This window comes from Protopterus annectens, chromosome 17.part0 (assembly GCF_019279795.1).
Source record: "Protopterus annectens isolate FY-2018-M chromosome 17.part0, PAN1.0, whole genome shotgun sequence".
NCBI classification, from domain to species: Eukaryota; Metazoa; Chordata; order Ceratodontiformes; family Protopteridae; genus Protopterus; species Protopterus annectens.
The window spans coordinates 503,761,930-503,786,078 of record NC_056751.1 but is presented as its reverse complement, the minus strand read 5'-3'; the positions used below and the strand labels follow the sequence as shown (position 1 = coordinate 503,786,078).

The 24,149-nt window shown below is 40.3% G+C and overlaps 1 protein-coding gene across 2 annotated transcripts in view; it reads left to right on the top strand.

Moving 5' to 3' along the window:
* Window positions 1-24,149, top strand: part of FUZ (fuzzy planar cell polarity protein) — an 876,363-nt gene that overhangs the window by 577,279 nt on the left and 274,935 nt on the right. For both annotated transcript variants that reach the window (XM_044059630.1, XM_044059629.1), the window contains exon 9: window positions 17,452-17,531. In XM_044059630.1, coding sequence (XP_043915565.1) covers window positions 17,452-17,531 — 80 coding nt within the window. The remainder of the gene's footprint in view (window positions 1-17,451; window positions 17,532-24,149) is intronic.

The window sequence follows — 24,149 nt, the reverse complement described above, 5'->3', positions numbered from 1 at the left end:
TGTACTCACCATAACATTCCATGTTTGTAGTCCATCTCGCTCTTCATTGTTACGAACCCACCCTCCTATCCCCATCCTGGAAGTATCTGGAGAAAGAAAAATATTGTCATCATTATTGACTGGAGACCTTATATTATTGGCTTCTTTCTGTATGTTTGTTATTATTTCTCCTAGTTAACAGCAAACAATATCTGGGGATTGTACTGGTGCACCATGGGGTACCTACCTAGCCATGAGCCAACTAGAAGATTTCGAGCTTGTAAATAGGCAGAGTCGGAGCTGAGGATCAGCTCCGATCCCATCAGTAAAAATGAAGGGCGAGATGGACTACAAACATGGAGTGTTATGGTGAATATGTGATGACCATGCCCTGGCCCAGCAATCAAGGAACCTCAATCCTCGCCACTAACACGAGGGAGGTTGTCTCCTAGAAGAGGAAAGGATAACTAATACAAACAGTAAAGTACAATTTCCCTTAAGTGCACACAGAGATCACAGTCAGTCTGGGGCTGGTTGCTCCTTTGCTCACTAGGTCCCCAATAAGACTCCCCACTGGCACAGCTATAGGGTCCAGGTCTCAGCCTAACTGGGCAAGCTAAAACCTCCAGTACCCTCTCTGTCCAAACAGTGCTTCGTGTCCCTGCCAAGTAGCTGACCCAACACACTCACACACACTTTGAGATAAGTATTTGTACAACTTCACAGACACTCCTGGGAAAGGCTGACACAGATTCTCCAACTGTGCTCCTTTACCCAGACTATACAGTAGTAATTACTGTCACCACCCAGTTAATAATATCAGCTACTAAAAGGCTCTTAAAAGGGTGTCCAATTATTACTGTGCAATATTATTATCCAATGGTAGTATGACTAGCAGTCAAGGCTTACTTTAGAGTGGCCTATTACAATAACCTCTATAAATATGCAATGTACTCCAGAGTTTATTCTACACAAATCAGCCACAGGTAGAAGTTTTTAAAAATATTTAATAATAAATAATTAAAACACAAGACAAAACTACTACACCACGTAGATATCTAAGAGTTCAGAGATCACACAGAAACTTAAAATAGTACAGTAGGACAGGTCTGATTTCAAAGAAAAATACCTAATTAATCTTTACTAGCTTTACCTATTCCTACAAGAAATCACAGTGCTAAAAACCTACATGTGAACATAAGCCAGGCAGAGTGCTGATAAGTTAGATGTCCGAAGTCAAAATGCTTCAAGTCTCTTGTGAGAAATAGTATTTAAACATTACTAACAAACATGTCTCTAAGGCCATCCCAAATTGCATCATTTTTGACACTTAGGTTTTCCCAGTATTCATATTACACCATCTTAACACCTGGTCCGAGTTCTCAGGCCACAAACTGAATTATTTAGCAATCTAACCTGCACAGAAACTTACAACAGTAGAAGACATTTCACAACAGGTATATTCTAAAAGAAACCAGAGCAATAAAGCTTATTCCACATCTAAATTCTGGTCATAAACTTTAGCCTTAAAACAGTGGCATGAAACCTTCATCCAGCCGCACTGGAACCGACTTGTAAAACATTAAAGAGATTCATAAGATCTTTTCAACTTAAAAAGACACATTTGAAATACATGGCTTGGTTTTCCTTACAGCAGATGGCAATGTTGCAACAACCTTGAAGTTAACATTTTACAGTGTTTTTTACACTCAAGAAACATGCATGTATTTTACATTTATTGTGAAGAAGACATGCCTGTATTTTATATTTATTTACAAATGCCAGAATTATATGTGAAATTCTATTTGACTAGGCTGGCAGCCTTCGCCCATCTCTCCCCAATCGTCACATCACCCCCCCAGTGAACTCAAACAAGTTTTTCAAGTGCCCCTTAAGAATCGTCGCTTGAGAGTGTCAGGTCTATCTGAGTGTACCTCACCCCATGCCCTGTCTTGAGAGCCCATCTGCATTGGCATTGCTACTCCCACTGTGGTGCTGCACTGACATGTCATATGCTTGCAACCCCAGACTCCATCTTAGCAACTTGGCATTTTGCTGCTTGGCTCTGTTTAACCATGTTAGAGGGTTGTGATCTGTAATCACAGTGAATTTTCTTCCATACCGATAAGGCTGAAGTTTTTGTAATGCCCACACTATGCCTAGACATTCCTTTTCTACCGCTGCATATTATTCCTCCCTGGGTTGGAGCTTACGACTGAGATAAACCACTGGGTGCTCTTCTCCCTCTGAAGAAATCTGGCTAAGTACAGCCCCCACTCCATAGTTTGAAGCATCCACCTGCACAACAAAGTCTTTGCTGTAGTCTGGACTGGCTAACACAGGGGGTCCTCCCAAAGGTTCCTTAAGCTTCTGAAATGCCTGCTCACAAGCTGGGGTCCACACTACCTTATCTGGCCTGTTCTTCCTTGTCAGGTCTGTGAGGGGAGCTGCTATGGTACAATAACTGGGAACAAACTTTCTGTAGTACCCTGCTGTCCCCAAGAATGCCCTCACCTGCTTTGTGTTAACAGGTGCAGGCCATGCCTGAATAGCTTCCACTTTGGCAGGTTCTGGCTTTATCTTAGCAGTCCAAAACAGCACACCCCGCACGTATGACATGCACGGCCAAACCAATATTGAAGAAACACCAAAGGCCAGCAAATGTAGTTCCAAATTTATTGATGATGAAGGAAAGAAAAGGGCATATAAATGCCCCAATATAAATACTGTTTAACTCAAACTAGTTTCGGCATACGCCTTCTTCAGTGAGGATAATATTAATAAAACATTTCACCAGTCAACCATTGATCCATTTATACGGACCCCTAGCCAATAGGAATAAAGGTATGTTCCATACCTATACGTAATACATGAAAGTGTTATCAGGCTGTAAAATTCAGAAGAGTAAACAATGCTATATAAGCATATACCATAATTTATCTATTATTTTAACATAAAAATGAAAAAAATAATAATAAATTGGATAGAGCATCCACATTTAAAGGTATACTCTAAAAGAAAAAATAGTATGTGAGAAATAAAAAATGGAGGGCTGCAGATGTAACAACCAGAACTACAGTCAGAAACAAAATAAGCTACATCCGAGATATAATATTAATTAATTATGCATATATTAATTAATCTGTAGTTCTGGTTGTTACATCTGCAGCCCTCCGTTTTTTATTTTTTATTTCTCACATACTATTTTTTCTTTTAGAGTATACCTTTAAATGTGGATGCTCTATCCAATTTATTATTATTTTTTCATTTTTATGTTAAAATAATAAATAAATTATGGTATATGCTTATATAGCATTGTTTACTCTTCTGAATTTTACAGCCTGATAACACTTTCATGTATTATGTATAGGTATGGAACATACCTTTATTCCTATTGGCTAGGGGTCCGTATAAATGGATCAATGGTTGACTGGTGAAATGTTTTATTAATATTATCCTCACTGAAGAAGGCGTATGCCGAAACTAGTTTGAGTTAAACAGTATTTATATTGGGGCATTTATATGCCCTTTTCTTTCGTTCATCATCAATAAATTTGGAACTACATTTGCTGGCCTTTGGTGTTTCTTCTTTATCTTAGCACTCCCCACTCTATGTCCTAGGTAGGAAACCTCTGACATTTGCTTGGCTTAATGGTCAACCCTGCCCTCTGTAGTCTGCCCAGCACCTCCCTAACATGCTGAAGGTGCTCTTGCCAGGAATGGCTGTAGATAGCAATATCATCCATGTAAGCAAGGGCAAACCCTCCTGCTAAGTTATGATCTACCATCCTCTGGAAAGTCGCTGGGGCATTCTTCATCCCAAAGGGAATCTTTGTGAACTCATACAAGCCAAAAGGAGTCCCAAAGGCTGACTTCTCTCGAACACTGGGAGTCAAGTTCACCTGCCAGTAACCCTTGGTAAGATCAATGGTTGTAAGATACTTAGCCCCACACAGCTGCTCTAGGGCCTCATCTGTCCTAGGCATGGGGTACGCATCCGATTCTGTGTGACTATTTAAATTCCTGTAATCCACACAGAACCTGGTGCTGCCATCCTTCTTTGGCACCAGCACCACTGGTGAGGCCCAGGGACTGTTGGACTCTTGAATCACCCCTAATTCCAACATCTCCTGTACCTCCTCCCTCAGAGTCTGTTTGACTCTCTCAGGTACCCTATAAGGGGCTTTCCTAATAGGCCTTTGGGGTCCTGTATCCACTTGGTGCTGCACCAGGTGGGTGCACTCTGGTTTTCCAATGAACACGTCCCCAAATTCATGCAACACTGCTCAGATTTCTCAAACCTGGGTAGGAGATAGCTGCTGGGATATTGCTACCCCTTCCACCAGGGTGTCAGCCCGAGCCTCACTGAGGAGATCAGTCCCCAGATCTCCCTCAGACTCCTCCTGCAATCCACTGCAAATGCTCAGCAAAAGGGCCTCCCTGTCATGGTAAGGTTTCATTATGTTAACATGGTACAGTTTGTGCTCCTGCCATCTGCCTAGCACTTCCACCATGTAGTTAACATCACTTATGTTTCTTATCACCTTGTAGAGTCCCTCCCAAGCTGCTTGCAGCGTGTTGTGTCTGACAGGAATGAGAACCATCACCTGCTGCCCTACAGCATACTCTTTAGCTCGAGCATTCCTGTCATACCACACATTTTTCTGTTGTTGGGCTTCCGCCAGGTTCTCCTGGGCCAGGCCCATGAGTTCCCTGAGCCTTGTCCTGAGGGTTAGGACATATGCCACAACAGACTCCTTGTGAGATTCGCACTCACCTTCCCACTCATCTCAAATTAAATCTAGAGGTCCCCTCACTCTATGCCCATACAGCAATTCAAAGGGTGAAAAACCTGTGGATTCCTGAGGAACCCCTCTGTAAGCAAACAACAGATGGGGCAAATATTTGTCCCACTCCCTCTTGAACTGATCTGCAAATGCCTGTAGCATGGACTTAATTGTAGAGTTTAACCTCTCAACAAGACCATCAATCTGGGAATGGTAGGGGGTGGTCTTCATGTGCTTCACCCCACAGGACTTCCACAGACAAGCCAGCAGGTCTGACATAAAATTGGCACCTTTGTCAGGCAAAATTTCCTTTGGGAAACCTACCCTGCTGAAAATCTCTAGCAAAGCATTTGCCACCTTCTCGGCCTCAGTGGAAGACAAAGCCACTGCCTCAGGGTATCGTGTCGCATAATCTACAATCACTAGGATATACTTTTTCCCTGTGGAACTTGGGGTACTCAGAGGACCCGCAATATCCATAGCTACCCTCTGAAATGGCTCCTCAATCACAGGCAAAGGCATCAAAGGAGCTCTCATCTTGTCTCCTGCCTTGCTTACCTTTTGGCACTGCTCACAGGTCCTGCAGTACCCTGTTACATCTCTGGAAATTCCAGGCCAATAGAAGTTTTGCATAATATGCCTCTTTGTACATTTTATGCCCATATGACCTGCAAAGGGAATATCATGGGCTATGGCTAGAAGCGCCAGACGATAAGCTCTAGACACTACCAACTGCTGTACTCTCTCACCTTCTAGCTCTCCCTCAGGGGTCCACTCTCTGTATAGTAACCCTTTGTCCCAGTGTACAGATTCCCCCTTCATTGAGAATCAGGTGCCTCCCTAGCTACCTGCCTCTGGCTTGCAATGTAGGGTCTGAGAGCTGAGCCTGTCTAAAGTCTCTCCTTATAACCTTTCCCAGCTCCCCTTCCACAGGAAGTATGGCATCCTCTGACAGTGGTGCCTCACTGTCAGCCTGGGTACTACTACTCACCTCTACCTTTGCAGTTACCTGTCCAAGGGAACATCAGTACCCGCAAGCAGCTGTGTCTCACATTCAGTCTCACTGCTACAGTGTAGCTCACTCCCTGAAGTAACCACCTCAGCAGTCCTGGCTGCAAGTATGCAGTCTGTCTGGGTCTCTCCCAGGCTACCAGACCCACATGCTTGTCTCCTAGCCTCACTGCATGTAACTGCATAAGTACATAGTACTGCCTTATCCAGCTCCTTCCGTCTCAGGACATCTGCAAGATGGTAGTTCCAAACCCCTGTTGTCTCAAGACAACCCACTGTTGGCATTTTGTCTTTCCCACTTACTGGCTCCTTCACCTTTTGTTCCCCACCTTGCCTCCGTGGGCATATGTATGCCACATGGCCCCACTGGTTGCATTCAAAACATTTAACCCTAGCTCCTGGACGTGTACCTGGACTAGTGGCTTCCCCTGCTACTGGCAGATTCTGTTGGGGCAGTCTGTGCTGCCCACCATGGGTTCCTTTAGTCCCATGAGCAGTACTGGGGGTCTCTTTCCTGTGCAGAGCTGCCCTGCTTGCTAGGTATAGGTCTCCCTTCTTCCCCAACTTCTCTGAAGTAGCACACTGTTAATCAGCTAACCAGATCCTCATGTCCTCAGGCAAAGTGCTAGGGGCTTGTTCCCTTACCAAAAGGTCTGCCAGCTCTTCAAAAAAGGTGACCTGACATCCACTCATCCAGCTATGAAAATAAGTGCTCCGTTCAACAGCATATTCACATACATTTTCATCTGCCTTGCATCTATGCTCACAAAACATTTTCCTATACATTTCAGGTGTTAGCTTAAAACATTCTAATAAATGTCTTTCTATAGCAGTGTAATCAAAACAGTCAGTGTCATGCATTTTTGCTAAAGAAGTTACAGCTTTACCATGGAGTAAGGGGGTCAGGAACCGTACCCAGAGCCCTTGGTCAACTTCATACCGTTTACATACCCGCTCAAACATGTGAATGAAGCTATCAAAAATATCCCCCTCTTTAAACTATGAAGACATTTACTAACCTTTTGTGCTTCTGGGGTCCGGTTACTCCCTTCCCCATTACCTCCATGACCCTGGCGAAGAGTCAGCATTTTCCTCTCATGCTTTCTGTGCCATTCCTGTTCTTCAGCTTCTAGGCTCCTCATTCTCTCGGCTGCTTCCAGTTCCATACGCCTGGCCTCCAACTCAAGTCTCTTTAGCTCCAGCTGGATTTTTAAGTCCACTGCAGAAAGGTTGAGCTGTCCATTCTACGATTATATTTTATCTCCACTGTCAGTCTGATTGTCCTCCAGGCTGCTGTTTTCTGATGCAGCTGTAACCAAGGCTGCAATCAGGTCTGCTTTAGTCAGGTTTCCATGCACCAGTCCCCTAGCCTGGCACATCTCCGCCAGCGGGCTCCTTGTCAGCTTTCCATACTCTTCCACTGACATGCTGCCTGCTCACCCTGACTAACAATAAGCTAACAAAAGAAATAAAAAATTGTGATCTGAACTCTTGAGTATACACTACGTGGCAGTACAAAACACTTTGAGATCACTGTACATAAGCTACAGGAATTCACTCCACCCCACACCACTACAAGCCAATTAGTATGTGAAGTAGATCCCACCACTGCCAAACACTTGACGACCGTGCCCTGGCCCAGCAATCAAGGAGCCTCAATCCTCACCACTAACACCAGGGAGGTCGTCTCCTAGAAGAGGAAAGGATAACTAATGCACATAGTAAAGTACAATTTCTCTTAAGTGCACACAGAGATCACAGTCAGTCTGGGGCTGGTTGCTCCTTTGCTCACCAGATCCCCAATAAGACTCCCCACTGGCACAGCTATAGGGTCCAGGTCTCGGCCTAACTGGGCAAGCTAAAACCTCCAGTACCCTCTCTGTCCAACCAGTGCTTCGTGTCACTGCCAAGTAGCTGACACAACGCGCACACACACACACACACACACACACACACACACACACACACACACACACACACACTTTGAGATAAGTATTTATACAACTTCACAGACACTCCTGGGAAAGGCTGACACAGATTCTCCAGCTGTGCCCCTTTACCCAGACTATACGGTAGTAATTACTGCCACCACCCAGTTAATAATATCAGCTACTAAAAGGCCCTTAAAAGGGTGTCCAGTTATTACTGTGCAATGTTATTATCCAATGGTAGTATGACTAACCGTCAAGGCTTACTTTAGAGTGGCCTATTACAATAACCTCTATAAATATGCAATGTACTCCAGAGCTTATCTCTACACAAAGCAGCTACAGGTAGAAAGTTTTAAAAATATTTAATAATAAATAATTAAAACACAAGACAAAACTACTATACCACAGAGATATCTAAGAGTTCAGAGATCACACAGAAACTTAAAATAATACAGTAGGACAGGTCTGATTTCAAAGAAAAATACCTAATTAATCTTTACTAGCTTTAGCTATTCCTACAAGAAATCACAGTGCTAAAAACTTACATGTGAGCACAAGGCAGAGTGAAGTCAAAATGCTTCAAGTCTCTTGTGAGAAATAGTATTTAAACATTACTAACAAACATGTCTCTGAGGCCATCCCAAATTACATCCTTTTTGACACTTAAGTTTTCCTAGTATTTATATTGCATCATCTTAACACCTGGTCTGAGTTCTCAGGCCACAAACTGCATTATTTAGCAATCCAACACCTGCACAGAAACTTACAACAGTAGAAGACCTTTCACATGTATATTCTAAAAGAAACCAGAGCAATAAAGCACATTCCACATCTAAATTCTGGTCATAAACTTTAGCCTTAAAACAATGGCATGAAACCATCATCCAGCCGCACTGGAACCGACTTGGAGATTCATAAGATCTTTTCAACTTAAAAAGACACATTTGAAATACTTGGCTTGGTTTTCCTTATGGCAGATGACAATGTTGCAACAATCTTGAAGTTAACATTTTACAGTGTTTTTTACACTCAAGAAACATGCCTGTATTTGACATTTATTATCAAGAAAACATACCTGTATTTTACATTTATTTAGAAATGCCAGAATTATATATCAAATTCTATTTGAGGCAGCATTTGTCCATCTCTCCCCAATTGTCACAGAGTACATAACTTCTTTTTCTCTATCCTTGAGAGCTAAAATTAATACAAGAAAACTAACTAGGTATGTGCATTCCTGAGGAAAATATAACAGAGGATTCTGACATAGTTTGTCTAATTCCCATGCCCAAAACTTTGATTCAGAGAAAAGTTTGTCCTCTCCAACCCCATTAGAGGAGTTTTCATTTTCTAAGACTAGTTTCAGAATTATGTATTTTTGTGGGAACACGTGGATGTTCCTTCCCTGATATGCTGCAAGTGGATTTCCCAGATGCTACACCCATTTCTCCTATTATGCAAGACTTATAGGGTGTATTAAATGTTGCCTGTAACAACCCTCAGCCTTCAGTCCCCCCAAAAGGCAGAAACTCTTAATACCACCCCTTCCCCTGTAGACTAGAAGGTAGTAAGAACATTTCCTCATTCCAGTTTATTCTGTAGGAATTGACAGCTTGAGGGATTGTTCTGCCACACTTCCTTCAGAAGTTAGGTCCTGTCTGAATCCTACGATTTCTAACCTCGGGTGTCTAAACATGCTTTGAAGAGTGCGTATGATTGAGTAGATACTGTGTCTAGGGCTGCTACTGCTGCTATTTTGAGAAGATGTGCCAGAGTACATACTCAAAAAAATGTTTCTGATGAGGTAAAGTCTAAGATTTTAAACTGTAAAATTTAAACAAGGATGTTTTGTTTGGCCCTGCTGCTACTCGTATTCTCAAACAGTTTGATGACAGAGGGAAATTAATTTAGGGAGTTACTAAGATTTGTTAAGTTTACCATTATAAATATTACAAACCCTCTGTATTTTTTCTTCTTAACACAAAATAGTGAATCCTTGCCATTTCCTGGCAAACAGGACAAAAAAGAGATGGCAGGTGAGGGGAAAAAGGGACAGACTACACCTCCCCTCTTCTCCTATCCTTACAACGGTATATCTGTCCTGTAGACTGTCTCTCAGTCCTTCACCTCTGGTAACTGATTGTTTCAGACTCTTGGGTACCAATACTGATTCAGGAGAGTTGCAGTTAGCACTGAATACACAAAACCTTCGTTCAGGGAATTTCCTCCCTACCCTCCAAACCAGATAGAGATTATTCCTCTCAGGTTTTTCAATGCATGCTTTTACCAGTGCCTTTAGAGCAACAGGAGGAAGGCTTCTACTCAAAGTTTATGGTTTCAAAGGACAAGCTTTTCTGGAGACCAGTTTTAGATCTCTCTTCTTTGTGAAAGCACTCGTATTGAAACAGTCGATCCTTCAGGGTCTGTTACCAGTCAATCCTCTTCTGAGTTTTATGGTAGCATTAGACCTAAAAGATATTTATCACATTCCCATAGTCACAGGCTTTAGAAAATTTCTGAGTCTTTCTGGGTCATGTTATTATTTCTCTGCATTGCACTTTGAGTAAGCTACAGCTTCTGGGGTGTTTACAAAATGTCTAACTGCAGGGATAGTCCATTGCAGACTGCAAGTTCTTCACATTTTTCCTTTTTTAAATGACTTGCTGGTCTTTACAGTGTCTTTTGCCAGATGTCAATAGTCCTTAAAGTGTATTTTTTTTACTCCTTCCTAATCTTGTAGTCCAGATAAAAGTTCAAAAATCCTCCTTGACTCTGTCCCTCGGGATTGTGCATTTTGACAGCCTTCTATGTACGTCTCTTCAATGACATTCATAACACAGGAAAATGTGAATTTGTATCAAGAAACTTTCCTGATCTTCTCCAGTGAGTCTGATACTTCTGCCAGAGAATATCTCAGGATTCTAGTGTTCATGGCTTCTGTGATTCTCATGCTTCATTTCATCAGGTAATACATGAACAAAATTGTAGTGCTTAAAAAACATGGAACCAGCATTTTGATCCTTAGGGATGTTCAGATTCCAGTTTTGGGTTAAAAAAAAAAGCAAAAAAAAATAATGTGTGTGTATGTATATATAATGTGTGTGTGTGTGTGTGTGTGTGTGTGTATATATATATATATATATATATATATATATATATATATATATATATATATATATATATATTGGTAGAAGCAATAAGATGCCAACATTTTTGTTTTGGGGAGTTTCTTTGGGGGGTAAAATTGCAAGGCCTATGAGACAGTTCAGACAGATAGAAACGCATAAGTGTCAAAGAGATGCGTCTGTGATCTGTGCGATAGATTCTGTTTATGACCTGTGGTCCCCGGGACTTGTGATTACAGAAAATTCCACAATAATATATAATTGTATATCCCTCCAAGCATCTTACATGCCATCAGAGAAAAATGTAATGGCAGACAAACTGAGCAAGACCAGGGCAGACTTACACAAATAGAAACCTCAGGCTTCCTGCCCACTGAGTGGCGCACAGCTACAGTTATCCCACTCCACAAGGAGGGATCCACCTTGGATCCCAGGAAGTACTGCCCCATCAGTCTGACGAGCCTGATCTGCGAGGCCATGAAACGTATTATCATAGAATTTATAAACAAAGACATTGGCAACCTTCAAACATTGGACCCCACGCGGTTTGGGTTCGTGAAGGGCCGATCTTGTGTTATGAACCTGATTGACTTCTTCGAATCAGTTTCCAGAGCCATGGACAAGGGTGAAGCAGTCCACACAGCTTATCTGGACCTCGCCAAGGCCTTCAGCACTATCCCCCACTCTGGAATCATAGATAAACTTACTAAGCTGGGCATTAATCCCTACGTCACTCGATGGGTTGTCAACTGACGTACTGACAGAACCCACACTGTAAAAGTAGCCGACTCCAAATCCAGCTCCATACAAGTGACAAGAGGAGTTCCTCAGGGTTCAGTCCTGGGACCACTCTTGTTTGGCATCTACTTCTCTAAAGTACAGGCCAACACTAAGGGACTCTAGCTAGCAAAGTTCGCAGATGACTGTAAAGTGGGAGCCATTATTGAATCCCCAAATTATGTGGATATTCTACAAAAGGGCCTTACAGAAACAGATGCTTGGTGCCAGAGCCATGAGCTCAATCTCAATGCCAAGAAATGTATAGTTATCCCCTTTGGGAAAAAACATGTACCTGTGAATTACCACATAGGTGGCAGTACACTAAACACCGAAACTTAGATAACAGACTTAGGGACACAGGTGGACAGTGGCCTCACCTTTGATAACCACATCGCCACAACAGTCAGGAAATCCTTCTATGTGGCACACCTCATCACTAAGGGCTTTTCATCCAGAAAAGAGGAGGTCATTGTCCCATTATAGAATACAGCGCCTCATTTGGTATGTACCTCTCAAGACACCTGCAATAAATGGATAGGCTGCAGAAATACCTCACTAAAAGAATCACAGGCCTAAAGCAGATGCCCTATGCTGATTGTCTAAAAAAGCCCCACCTGTACTCTGTCGCATATCGTTTAATCAGAGGCGATCTCTGCTTAACATACAAGGCCATGTCAAACCCAGAGCTGTTGGACAGACTACACTTAAAGAAATCCCAATCCCTCAGAGAGGCACGCTCCAGGGATCTAAACCTTGTCATCACAATGAACAAAACATGCTGGAGGGATAGGTTCCTGACCCAGAGACTTCCCATACTCTGGAATAGACTGCCAATACATGTCAAGCAGAGCACCTCTTTGGCCGTCTTCAAAAGGAACCTTGATGATTGGATGGGAGATAGGAAATTCACCCCGGGGATCACATCAGTTGCCCTGCTAGACAGGGCTCCAGAAAAGTAAATACTGTGGGAAGAAATAGCCAGGGAATTGTTATGGCTAGGCTTGTACAGGCCCTAGGGCCGATAGCCTAGTACCAACGTATGAACCTATGAAAGTAAATGAGAGGATCTTCCAGGAATGGATCCAGTTATGGGGAATACCTCAGATAAACCTGTTTACCACCTTTTAAAACAGACAACTAAGTAAATTCTGCACAAGGACTTGGGATTGTTCCTGTATGCATTTCCACTATTTTCATTGATATCCAGGGTCATTATGAAGATTCAGAAGGATTCTCCAAAAATCATTGTAGTGACTTCCTTCTGGCAAAGGCCACATTGGTGCTCCCTTTTTATGGAATTGGCCAGGGGCAGTTACCACAAGCTTCCTTACTGATTTGATCTACTCACATTAGACAAGGGAAGTTTGATACACCCCAGTCTCCATCAGTTTCAACTGACTGCCTGGATGATTCAATTCTAATACTTTTTTGGCACCTTTTTTATGAGGATGTACAGCAGGTTCTCATGGAGGCAAGAAATCATGTTACTAGGAAATGATAAACATAAAGCAATTGTACAAATTCCCTTACCATAACAGTAGCTGTTTGAGTTCTTCACTACTGCAGTAGTAGCAGCCACCTGCCATCCTCATACTACTGTATATATATTTTAAGTACTTCTGCATATTGTTACTTCTTTGTATATAAAGTTGTTACTGGTGTATCTTTTAGTGGTTCAGAATCAGTACACTGTTTTCAGTGTATGTGCCAGAAAGTCCTGAAAATTTCTTAACTCTGACTGCTGATTTGCCTCCTGTGGGCTGCCCAGTCAGCAGTCTAAGTGAAGGTGTAGGAGAGAGCCAGAGTTTGTTTTCCAATTGTTTCCCTGAGCAGGAAATGATCCATATAGCCTAAAGGTTACTGCAGCAGTGAGGAATTCGAACAGCTATTTTTAATGGTAAGTGTGACTTAATCAACATTACTTTTCCTTCCAGAAACCATAGAAGTTTCTCAAGAGTCTGTCAGTGTTTCATAAAGCTTGCCTTAACTTTGTTCATCCAGCTATCTGTCTACAACCCTTTTTTCCCATTTTTTGCACTTGGGATTGGGGTGGCACTTTTACAGTCATCTAGAGCCAATTTTCACACTACAGGATGGTTAGCCCTGCCTTTGTTGTTGTTCTTTCATAACACACACACACACACACACACACACACACACACACACACACACACACACACACACACACCCCTATGGGCAATTTAGACAATCCATTCAAAAATTCCCTTAACTGCCTTAACTTTGTTGTCCCTTTTAATTTTTCAGTGGCTTCTAATGAAAGAATAACTGAGGCTGTCATCTCCAGTTGCTTTGCATGTGTTTTAGCCAAGCCATTTTACTTGCTGCTAAGGCTTGCTTTATGTACTGAGTGTGCCAAAGGGCTAGAATGCCTTTTGTACAATTTTCTTTAAATGGATGGTATGGATTTTTTTAGCAAGATATTCGAGAATATTCTACATCTTTACAGTCATTTGTATTTGGTCAGACAAGACCAGTGCCAGAGCTCAAACTGCGAGACTGTCCAATTACCCTGTACCTGATGGAAGTACCCTTGGCGCAAAAAAAATGGATACCATGATTGTCAAATAATGGCACTTATGCTGTTGCAGAATGGCACTCATTTGGTCTGTTTGTGCTTCTGCAGTCAGAAGTAGTGTGATTAGCAGTTATTGGACTGGGTTTAGTTCATACATTAACCATGTAGAAAACCTTTCAGTAAGAGAGCCACATGGGAGTTTGTAGTGTTTTGATTACAACTGGAGATTAAAAGCTCTTACAAAAAATGCATTACAGTTGTGGCAGCTCTCAATAATGATGTTTCTAAGGACTGTGAGGGATAGGAGGTGGCTGGTAAAGTACTACCATCTTAATTTTGAGATTGCCCCGAATTTCATGCTCATTTATGTTTTGAGATGATGCACACTGTATAGGAAATATTGCATTTTAATGTTGTACAAGTACCCTAATATTATTCCTGCCACATATCAAAAGCCTGATGACTGTTGAATACTATGGAGGTATTTGAGTCAATTGATTCTTACAGTGTTAATTTTCTTTTTATGATGGAAGCCAGGTTCTGGAGTGGAAAGCCAGCTTCTTGTGTCACTTGCATTGACCTGATAATTACTAAGTTCTTTGTTTTATTAGTATGACTGTTTAACACATGGTAATGTTTCTTTAAATATTTAATGTTTTTTACTTTTTGTCCATCAAGAAATATGGATTCATATTCTGGTTTCCTCTACTTTTCTGCATTTTAATAAAATGAATAAATACATTTTAGAGCTGGCAGTACCTCAGAGCAGTCAGGTGTTTCGTATTACAGTAACCTACATGTTACATGCTTTAGAAGGGGAATGGAAATCCCATTGATTTACTTAATACATAGTGGTGCTTTAGCTTCCAGGAAATCTCTATCTACAAGGCAGTTTTGTTTGAAAAAATGTAAATGATGGATCCAGATGTACACTGGTCCATATAGTGAGCAGAGAAGCCAAAAGTCCTGAGAATGTACATTGAGCCATTGTTTTCTGCATGACACATGAGAAGCAAAGATTAAAGTCCATTATACACTGAATTTCATAAATGAGAGAAAGACAGCAGTCGAGAAAACATTGTCTTGTATCTAGTATAATGCTTCTGTTACTGAACTAAATTAGCAAGCCGAATACTCTGAGTGTAGGGAGTTAATGTAACTCATTAGTATGAGATATATTTATCTTCTTTATTCAAAATTATCAAAGGAGAATTCTCTTATTGTGAGAATCAGATTTAGTATTAAATAAGATGACGTGTATGGAGATACTGCAGAATTAGTACCTTCAAGCAGGTTAAACAGTTCATAAGCTTGCATGCAAAAAGAAGAAAAAGAGATTTGGTAAGAATATGGAGAAGCAGAGACATTCAAAAGTTTGAAAAGTATGTGTCTAATACGTTTTGCATAAGATGTAGCCTTAAACATGTAGAAGGGAAGCGCTCTGCACTGGGTCACTTTAGTAAGCTTTGGAGAGATAATGTTGCTAAAATGTATAACATATAAGAAATGTCACTGCAATTAAAAGGAGTGCATGCTCTGGGAGAGAACTAAAAAGGCAATAACATTATTTATTTGTGGGTACATTAAGTATAGAAAAAGTGCATAGTGTGTGAGGCTGTGAAACATGAGGGTCAGTCAGAGGTCTGAACAGAGAAAGCGATGGTAGGCGATCAGAATGTAGTATTTAAATTAGAGATGCTTGGCAAATGGTAATACTATGTTTGATTAGACATTCAGAGCACTGACATTAAAAAAAAACTTCCTAGCTGTAAGATTACTTTTTCAGGTCATTAGAGGTTAACTTTGTGGCATAGCATGGCCCTTTAATATGATAGACAGTAGTCATGTCTTTATTTTAATTCAGTTTTTTTTCTGTAGGACATTGACATCTGAAACTTCATTTCTGATCATATAATATGCTAGTGCGTTTATAGAGTTGTCTCCATGAATGGTGTTTATAGTTAAGGTATAACTAATTTTCATGCTGGAGAGAACTAATACAAATGCAAAATATTACTAAAGAAGTATTATTTATTTCAGTTTGATGACCGGGGAGGTCCACTGGGCTCAGGGAGCCCATTTTCAGTGGAGGCCTGGAGAGAAAAGCTCCGCATTACATAGTGTAATTCACAGGTACAATCAAAATGAAGTAAAGAATTACAATTAAATATCTCTGTGTTAAACAGTGTATTCACAGTTACAATCAGAGTAAAGAAAACACAATTAAAATATCATTTTGTGTCAGTAAACAACATAAATTCGTTGGTTTTATAGTGTCAAAGTACTTAGGATGGTAGTATATAGTGTAGGTACAGGAAGAACATAGAGAAGAAATCATGGTTACGTTTTTTATTTTAAGCTTAAGAACAGGGATAAGTTCCCTGAATATAAGGTATCTGAAGTTTAGGAAGGCAGAGGAATTTAGGATGTGAGAGGGAAAAGATTAAGAAGAAAAACAGAGCAAAAGGTGGTAGAGGTTATTTGAGGGTTGTACAGTTATGAGCTTACATTATTTACAATTAAGTTAGGTTAGGTTTATGCTCAGAGGTAGACAGTAGTTTATAGGGATGGAAAAGTATAAGGCTATTTGGGGAGAGAACGGTTGCAAAAGTAAGCACTAGCATGGTGGCTCGGTTGTAACAACAAGAGGTTGTGATAGCTGACAAAGTGATGCATTTCTGTGATATTTTTGTCAGTCTGTCAAAAATGTGCATCTCCTCGTCCACTCTAAATAAGGTAGAATGCCCAGACACCAGTGCTTAGGTTAAAAAGGGGAATTTGTTGTCAATCTTGAAAATCACCAGAGCTCAGCTTAGGACTTTTTCTAGTGCTGTAGAAGATTACCCTTCTGCGAAAAACATTAATTTTATTTTGCATGCTCCAAGGTTATGTCTCAGAGCACGTTTTTTTTCCCTCATATGGACAGTGTTTTTGAGTGGCTTTTTATTTATATGGTTACAGGTCATTAGAATGAATGTTCATATAAGTGAACGCTTTTTTCCTGTAAATAAGAGTGAATGCTGAGATGAGCAAACATTCTTTTCTATGGAGTTTTTGATGACAGTATGTTGTATAAATTGGTGTGTGTGTGTGTGTGTGTGTGTGTGTGTGTGTGTGTGTGTGTGTGTGTGTGTGTGTGTGTGTGTGTGTGTGTGTGTGTGTGTGTGTGTATATATATATATATATATATATATATATATATATATATATGTTGGTGTGTGTGTGAGAAAATGTGAAACTGAACTGTAAATGTGTGCATTAGCATCATAATAAACCTCACAAGTAAACATTTTGTGTTTCAGGTTGCTGTTGATAAACAGAGAGCAAAGTAAGTGTTTGTACACTGTTCAGGCAAATCCAAGTGAAGATGCAGCAAGACAGGGTAAGCAAAAGGAAGTAGCTTGTAGCCCCTTGTAGTTGTGTTTTATGTACAGTCGCATTTTGTGACGTTACAGTGATTCACCTTAGATCTCCATGATAATTTAAAGGACCACTACGTACTGCTAGACTTGGTATCTCATTTCCAAAGTGTTTTTCCCCCCATCTTTTGAATCTAGCATTGTAGAATATCCCTTGTGCTACACTAAAGAGTGATTTTGATTGTGTTTTTCATTACCCCTTTTTACAGCTCCGGTACTGTCAGCCATCTTTAAGCAGAAAAATGTCTCGCACAGCTGTAAAGAGTATATGGGCGCTCAAACCATTTGATAATAACGCCCAGTGTTATTTTTCACCTTTTCCTCAGCTGCTGCCCAAGGACCGCCCATAAACTAGCTTCCCCAGTCCTTTCTCCCAAGGAACATCCCCAACTATTACCTATGCATGAGAAGTTTTCATTTCCTCATTTTTTACCAATAGAAATGCAATGCCGAGTGACTTTAGGAACTACTGTATTGAGTGTAGTTGCTGCACGAATCTGTTATGTTGAGGGATTTCAAACATATCCACAGTTTTTTTCTGGAGTGAAGATTTTTTTCCTTTACTACAGGTAAGTGTATCACCATTTCCTAATAATGTTTTGAGATTGTTTTTTTTAAGAAATCTATAATGCGATTGGTTGCAGTTAGCTATTTCAGCAACCATCGCATAATAATGTGCTAAATTTGCAGCTAGTAATTGTGTTTCCTTGTAGCCGTCGTATTTATTCAGAACTTCTCGTCTTCACCCTATCCTATGCCTGACATCCCCTTCTCAGGGAATAAGAACCCACAAATAGTTATTTTTATTGTAAACGATATTGAGTACAGACCAAAGCCATAAGGCAGAAATCTAGTCATCCTGGGGAAATCTGTCATGTCGAGTGCTATGCTAGCAGTGTTTTTTTTTTTGTACATAATAGACCTTATCCATTATTTTACATTGGCTAAGATACATTTTAACATTTAAAATTGAAAAAAACAGAAGCGTGTTTGTCTTTGTGTGACTGCCTACGTGTGAGTACGAGTAAACAGTGGTTTTGCTGTTTAAGGAGTGTAAAAGTAAAAAAAAAAAAAAAATGTGGAAAAGATAGTTAAGTATGTCCGTGTGTGTTTGTGCACGTGTTTTTATGTTTATGTCTGTATGTGTGAGTGTATGCATGCTTGCCCGAATGAGAGCTGAAGTGTCTGTGCATGTATGCTTGAGAAGAGTGATAGCGATCGAGAAGTTATTTTACACTCATTAAACAGTGTTTTTCCTGTTTAGGGAGGGTAAAAGTAAAAAAAAAAAAATGTGGAAACGATAGATTAAGCATGTCCATTTGTGTTTGTGCATATGTGTTTGTTTCTTTGTGTGTGAGTACATGCATGCTTGCGCGAACGAGAGCTAAAGTGTGTTTGTGTAGTATATGTATGCTTGGGAAAGTGAGAGCGATCGAGCAGTTATTTTACACTCGTTAAACAGAGTGCAAAAGTAAAAAAAAAAAAAAAAAAAAAAAAAAAAAAAAGTAGAAAAGAAAGTTAAAGGGACAGTGTCAACCTTTCAGAGCACAGTAAACGTTATTTTTTTATTTCAACAATCCTTAATATGTGCCCCACATACACATCTCTTATGTTGAGACTTATTTTATAATATTTTCGTTGTATTGACTCAGCTGTGCAACTCCTTAAAAAGCTTAAATGGGTGAATAAAAGGAAAGTAATGTAAAAAATGTGCTACATGCATTAAGCTTATCTTCCTATGCTCTAGTAACATACTGATTCTTGCCGAGCATTGCTGTTATTTACTTATTTACATTTGTTTACTAGGGTAGTTATCCATTACGTTGTTCGGTTTATAAAAATGAGACCTGAGTACTTGACATTATTATCTGTGTGCTTGTTACTTGCCTGTTACTTGGTGTTAGGGATCAGGGTTTGACTTTCTATAACCCCTTGAGCACAGGCATAATTATATGCCTGGCAGTATAGCCTGCTAGCATGCAATTAAAGAAAATTATTATTTCTGCAACACCATAGTTTGATTCCTGCTGATTTGTCCCATACTGGTCAGCACATACATTTTGCACTTTCACTTTGCAGATATTATTCTGGGATATTGCACTTTTTCATTATTTTTGTGACTTTTATGTGACTTGTATGAAACAACACTTTTGATGTTTTCATTTGAACTATTCTGCCATTTAAGACTTAAATGATGTGCACCATTGCACCATAACTCGTGACAGATATAGTTCAGGCTATACACCAAAGAAGTTAATATTTCTGAGAACAAGTTTGCCACACAAATCAGGTGGCTTTTATAATGAAGTGCTTGTGCTTAGACAAGAACCCTGCTCAGCTATACAAAGAGCATGTTTATTAATTTATTTTATTTGCAAGGAGTACTAATGCACCCTTAATCCAGGATTTGGTACTTATGAAAGGACAGAGAGTTCAGGCAGTGCCAGCACCTTTTGAAAATTAATTTAGTGGAGAATACAATCAGCAGATCTTTGTTTCAGTGCCAAGACATGTGACTTTTACTTGCATTATTTGTTTCGGGGGTATGGCAAAATAATTTATTTAACATTTGTTTACCGGGAAAATCTGACTGGGACAGAGCCCATTTTCAGTGGAGGCATGGGGAGAAATGCTCCAGATCCATGTCTTTGGAATGTGGGAGAAAGCAAGAACACCTGGAGGAAACCCACGTGAACACAGGGAAGACATGCAGACTTTGCACAGAAAACACACCAGACTAGAATCGAACTGAAGAACCTCTTGCTGTGAGGCAACAACACTAACTGCTGCACTACTCTACCATCTAATAATGCCACCTTATTCAATTTATAAAGATTAATGTTTCATTTTCCAATAGCTGGTCTACTGTTGCAGTGGAGACATTCCTGTTCTGCAACACAGGTGACAAGGGTTTGTGAAATGAGCCCATAGGCTGAGAGTAAGTGCAGGTAGTTATTAAGAACTGGCCAGAATACCGCTTCTTACAAGGTGGGTTAGGGTTACTTACACATCAGAGCACTCGTAGTCCATAAAGAGTGCTCAGATGTGCAAGTAACATGACACTCTGTAAACCTAGTCCAGTATGACACAAACCGGAAGTTATATATCAACAACCATCAGTGATAATGTGTGAAGGCATCCACAAACAGTAAAAAACATATCTGTAGACATCATTGCAAAGAGCATGGCGAGTGACATCAGCCATAGTGCGCAGAAGTCTGGGGATGCTGCATATACTTCCTTACATGTCAGTTATGGGACAGCTGAGGATAGGGAACAAATCATTACAAAATGGCCTTACTACCAAGGTGATATGTGGATGTTCTATGTCCACTTCACTAAATATAGAAACTGTGCACTTGTCAATATAGACTTTTAAAGATAGGTCATGCATAATACAACAGGTCATCTTGTTTGGAGTAGGCACAGCTGCCCCAGATGGTGGACTGATGGAGTGCATAGCCAGCCAGTATCTGTCCAAAGCATTTAACACCATCCCATACATACACTGATTGCACACAAACTTAAAAATCTCAGAATTAATACTTCTGTGAGCAGCTGAAAAGAAAACTGGATGTCTGGCAGAACTCATGTATTAACAGTAGTTGTCCAACTGTCCACATTAACAGGAGTCACTATCAGTGGTCTGGTTTATGGATAGGTACTTGTTCTCTGCGTTTTGTCATCTCCTTCTTTTGCTCTCCAGGTCAACACCAACATCCTTTGAAGGGAAAAAGTTTGCTGGTAATTGCATATTTCAAAGAAAGAATGAAATAACTGTTCCTCCGGGTGCAAGTCTTTACACTTTGTTGTTTTCTGGAAGTCAAATTGTAGCCATAACCTAATCTGTTAAGTAGACAGATTAATGGGTTAATGGCAAGACAAAAGAGCAGTGGTGACAAAGAATCACCCTGAATATCCCCGTTTGATTTTTTATCCCTAGGATAATAGTTTGTCCTTTATCGTGGATTAACTGCTAATAATTTGTCCTTTATCGTGGATTAACTGCAATGTGGTTTGCCACTGTTTCATGGCCAGTGTATACACCCTACATTGATTGATCACATTACACTGGACCTGAAACAGTGGCATTGTTTCATGTCCAGTGTAATGTGATCAGTCAATGTAGGGTGTATACATTTGTAAGCACTGTTTTATCCATTAAAGTGAGATGCTGTTGAATGTTTTTTGTAGTGTATCCATGCCATACTTAGATTATTCCCCTTTTTACAATTCTCCATAATGAATTTATGTAACAACAAGTGATCCTTTGTTCCATATGACATTTTTGGTACCATTTTGCTCTATTGCAATGATTGAGTTTTTGACTATAAACTCTGTCGGCATAATTTTCAGTGCATATTGTATGCATTGACAGAAGGCATGTTATTGGTATGTAGTTTTCAGGAAGACTTGCAGGTTCACTCTTACAGAGGAATATCATTTTACACCAGGTAGCCCACGCTTTATTCCTGATTGTGATTTTTGATTTAGTATCTTTAGAGAGCCATGGGGCAACTTTAGTTTTAATCCTAGTGGAGCGAGCAGGCGCATGAGAATCTAGTATGGGCTGGAATTTATTGTTAAAGTAGGCCACAGCATCATCAAGGGGCAGGTATTTTAGGGCAGACCAGTTGCATGATTTGAGTTTGTCCTGAAATATTCTGATGTTGAAGTTTTTATTATTGCATATGGTTCTGTAGTTAGGCTGTTGAGAGTTGTGGGTTTTGTTTACCAATAAAAGTGAGAAAGTGATCACTGAGGTCATCAGGGATGGTCCCTGATGAATACATTTGGGGGCGGCTATTAATAAGTATCCAATCTAGTATACTATCTTTTTGGTTACGTTTGCCTAATCTGGTTGGAGTGGATATGACCTGTGTAAACCCATACAGGTTTACATGAGTGGTGGAAGACTATGAGGAGCAGGTGTTCTAGTCAATGTTAAAATCTCTGAGAACTATGGTTTCTTGAGGGTAGTTGTCAGTTAACCAATGGAGGGTATCCTCTAGTGTGTTTTTACTTCCTGGGGGAATGTACAAACAGACAATGTTTATGTTTTTATTTTTGTTAATATGTAACTTGGTAGAGAGTAGTTCGGCTGTATTAATCTGGGGTGGTTGAATAGTGTCTGAGGTAACATTTAAGGTGGACTTGAAGAGGACAGCAACACCCCCCCTTTCCTAGTTGTATGGTCATACCCAAGTATATTATACCCTGGTGGTAGGATTTCATTATTGGAGGTTCCAGGTTTCAGTTAGACACAGGATATCAGGGGATTGAATTTGTAGGAGGGTATGTAGATTATATACCTTATTACTGATGCTCCTAATATTTAGGTGGAAAATGAGGAGAGAGTTGGGGGACCTTGTGATAGAAGGTGGATTGGTAGGGTTATAATAGTGAGAGGTTGAGCTATCTGGGGCAGAATAACTGGGGTTTGGGTGAATATCACCATCCATCCTAAGATTATTGTGAGGGTTTATGATTAGTTTCAGGAATTTGTATACCAGTCTTTGGTAATGCTTATATTTTGAGCTAATGTATTTAGGTTGGATAGGTTGCTGTATTATTGTGGAGACGGAGTTGGGTATGGGAGTTCCTATTGGGTGGGCTGTTATATTTGACCAGTCTGGGGAAGTTTGATATTTTGGGTAGTGATAACCAAGGTAAGGCCGATTTTCTGTGCAAATTTATCCTATCCGGAAACCAGCTCTCTTTTTTTTTTTTTTTTTTTTTTTTTTTTTTGGTGAAGCAGCAACACAAGCACATAGGTGGTGTGGTGGTTTTGAACACAAAGAAACAATATTTTGGAGTGTTTATACTGCCGATCAGGTAATGCACTCTTTTCCTGAACTGAACAGATTCAAGAAATGAATTCCAGAAAGGAATATGATGGAACAGGTACAGTTTTTCCCTCAGAATTCTGATTCGGACTCAGTGGAGAGCATGTTACCTGCATCTCCCCATCAATGATTTTCTTTCTCTGAAAGTTCCAGAATGTGTGAATGTAAAATAAGAAGACAGGAAATGTAAGACTGCAAAAAATAGGTGTGTGTGTGTGTGTGTGTGTGTGTGTGTGTGTGTGTGTGTGTGTGTGTGTGTGTGTGTGTGTGTGTGTGCATGCTTGGGAAGGGTGAGAGTGATCAATCTGTGGAAGAAGCAGCAGGAGGTCAAAGACATTTGCATCCCATGGTATTCCGGGATTGGTAAAAATCTTTCAATAAATGGTGCTGTACCTCTTCATCTGTTGACCTGTTGAGTCAAGAAATCCAGACAAAGCCTATAATACTGAGACAAGAGACTTGAGATGCAAAGAATGACTGGAGCGTCGGTAAAGGAGTGTAAGTAAAGGGGAATCTTTATACATTCTGAAGGGGTAATGGCTATAGAACTGAGCAACATTGGTCAAGTGATATAGTTGCAATGTTTGGTGATCAGTCTACCTTCGCCTGATTTTGTAAGCTGTTTAAAACACCCTCACACTATGAGATGCGATTTGCGGAAGATGTCAAGTATCCGAAATATGGGGGAAACTGAAAATGGAGCAAACCAGTTCTTAGCACTGCTTGCTGAGGCAG